General features: G+C 35.3%; 1 protein-coding gene across 1 annotated transcript; it reads right to left on the reverse strand.

The window, feature by feature from the left end:
* Positions 1–33: 33 nt before the first annotated feature.
* On the reverse strand, positions 34–1,707 carry LOC112013910 (uncharacterized). Its single transcript, XM_065781952.1, has 2 exons — positions 726–1,707; positions 34–197 (listed from the first exon to the last, which is right to left on the reverse strand). The coding sequence occupies exons 1-2, from the start codon at positions 1,625–1,627 to the stop codon at positions 188–190; spliced, it is 912 nt and encodes a 303-aa protein (XP_065638024.1). The 5' UTR covers positions 1,628–1,707; the 3' UTR covers positions 34–187.
* Positions 1,708–2,436: the final 729 nt, after the last annotated feature.

The following is a 2,436-nucleotide window of genomic DNA, read 5'->3' on the forward strand; positions in this document are numbered from 1 at the left end:
CCCCCCCCCCCCTCCCCCCTCGGGCTATAAATAGTACTACGAGTTTACTAGACTATACTGCAGAGGAATAGACTAGTGGGCAAAAGGGGTTGGTTCATTTCCCACTACATGTACAGAAAATGATTGATTACCTCTTTGAAGATAAGGAAGTTCTAGTAACTGCAAGTAAGCTACTGTTTGAGGATTCTTAGGCTATCCTGCAAAAGAATTGAAAGTAGCAAATATTAGTATTTAGTGTAAACATGTTCTTGCAAATCATATCTTTCTAGAACCATTGACAACCATTACACCAAATACCATTGAGAAGAAGAAGATAAGCAAACTTCACATCTGATCCCAATAACATGAAATTCCATAACTATTGGTTTACTTCATAGAGAATAAAAACAAAGAATAAGACAAATCTTTTAGCACTCTGAATCAGTAATACTGGCTCATAGTGTGACCAGAATTCATTTTAAACAATTGTGACAGGTAATATCAAATAGCAAATAATTGTCAAACCCAGTAACTAGAAATTCATCAAGCTGCTCAGTAATATTCCATCTCGAAAATTTTGTATCCCACTTCACATTGAAATATCAAATTGTTGTCACCTTATTTGTCCAAAATTAGTGCCAAATTTGCAATAAACGAAAAATTGATAAACATTAAACAAACCCATTAAGGGGCAAATATATTTTACAAGAAGAAATAAAAGGTGACTAATGTCTCAATGTCATTACTGATAGTTGGAGCATGTTGATCGAAGGTACCAAGCAAGTCGTTTAGACAAAGCACCCTTGTCAATCTCTTGGTTGGAGAAAAAATATAAGACAGTTTGAGCTGAAATTCCAAACAAAATCACTGGAAATAACAAACCAAATGTTGGCACAGCAGACAATTTTACTCTCCAATCAGTACTCCCAGAATTCAATTTATCTCCCAACATAGATATTTCTTGATGAAGCTGAATCCATTCGCAAACCAGAAAAAATAACAAGACTCCCAACTTGTCTGCACGCCCCTTGATCAGTTCTCTACTCCTTTTAAGGGCTGCCATCCCATGAATCCCTTCAAACATTGATACAAAACAAGCAAGCAACCAGTGTTCAGTGAAGAATTGAAGAGCCATGAACAGAAACAAAACGATGCAAGCGACCAAAAGGAGAAGAGGGTTGTTTGTGCTGTAAGCCAATATGGAAAGACATATAGTATTGATTAATAGTGCCCGGTAGAGACTCACGAAAGCCATGACCAAGAAAAAGGTGTCCAAGTAGTGTAGAAAGATGTAGAATATGGCTCGGAAGAAGCTGAAGAAGGGTATTGGTTCAGAGGTGGTGTAGACAGAAGCTATGGTGAGGAACATAGCAATGGTGGAGGGCACAAGAGCGAACACAAGGAAAACTATTTGGTGGATGATCGGCAGGAGAAGAGTTAGTACTATCTCTTTGTTCAATATTTGGCGATAAAGAGTACCAAATAAACAGGTGAAAGCAACGTAGGCGCAAAATAAAAGTGGTGGACATAAAATTGAGACAAAGATTATCAGTAAACAAGTCTTCGTTGAAAGAAAAGGGATTGATATGCACAGCCTAAGAATTCCCAATAAGCTATTATTTGAAAGTTGCTCCTTAATATTATCCATGACCCAGAGAGGAGAGAGGTGGGCTTATGATCTATGAGAAATTGAGAATCATATATTTATACCATTATGGGGACCCATTTCACATTCTGCAAAATGAATGAAGTTTTAGTGAAGCTTCGTCTGACGAAGGAAGTTGATAGGAAGCTCAAAAAAGTAGATATTTACTTTTATAAAGCAAATCAATAATAAATAAATAAATAAAACTAAAGCAAATCTTTTAAAATCTTTCCTATATTGACTCTGGTTTCAAATTTACCATAGATTTAAATTACTGAACCGCACAGCGTGTACTATTTAATACGCGTCCATAGCGTGTTGATAATGATACGAATGGTTGAAACTTGAAACGCGTTAGTTATAATTGCACTTGAATTTCTTGATGATACGAAACGAAGGGCAGAAGTCTTAACTCTTAATAAATAAATAAAAAGGTAGAAAGAGTGATCCTAGGTATCAATTTTGGTATAATTTTGTGTCATAATTTGTTACATGGCGAGTTGTGATTGGTAAGAATATGTCAGAAGGTCATATGGGGACACACTTTTACCAATCACAACTGGCCATGTAGCGAGTTGTAGCATAAAGTTGTGTCAAAATTAATATCTCCAGTATTACTTAGGTAGAAATGGTGAATCTCACTTTATTAGTGCATTCTAATTTAATCTATTTTTGTAAAATTTTGACACTACCTTTATTAGAAAAGGCAAGAGCTATCAAAACATTAATTTTTTTTTCCATAAAAACTTTCATTAAATGGATTGTTAACCATTATTAGCACCCATTAACATTTCCCTTCTAATTTTAATCCC

This window comes from Quercus suber, unplaced genomic scaffold (genome assembly GCF_002906115.3).
Source record: "Quercus suber isolate HL8 unplaced genomic scaffold, Cork oak 2.0 scaffold_285, whole genome shotgun sequence".
In the NCBI taxonomy this organism is placed as follows: Eukaryota; Viridiplantae; Streptophyta; class Magnoliopsida; order Fagales; family Fagaceae; genus Quercus; species Quercus suber.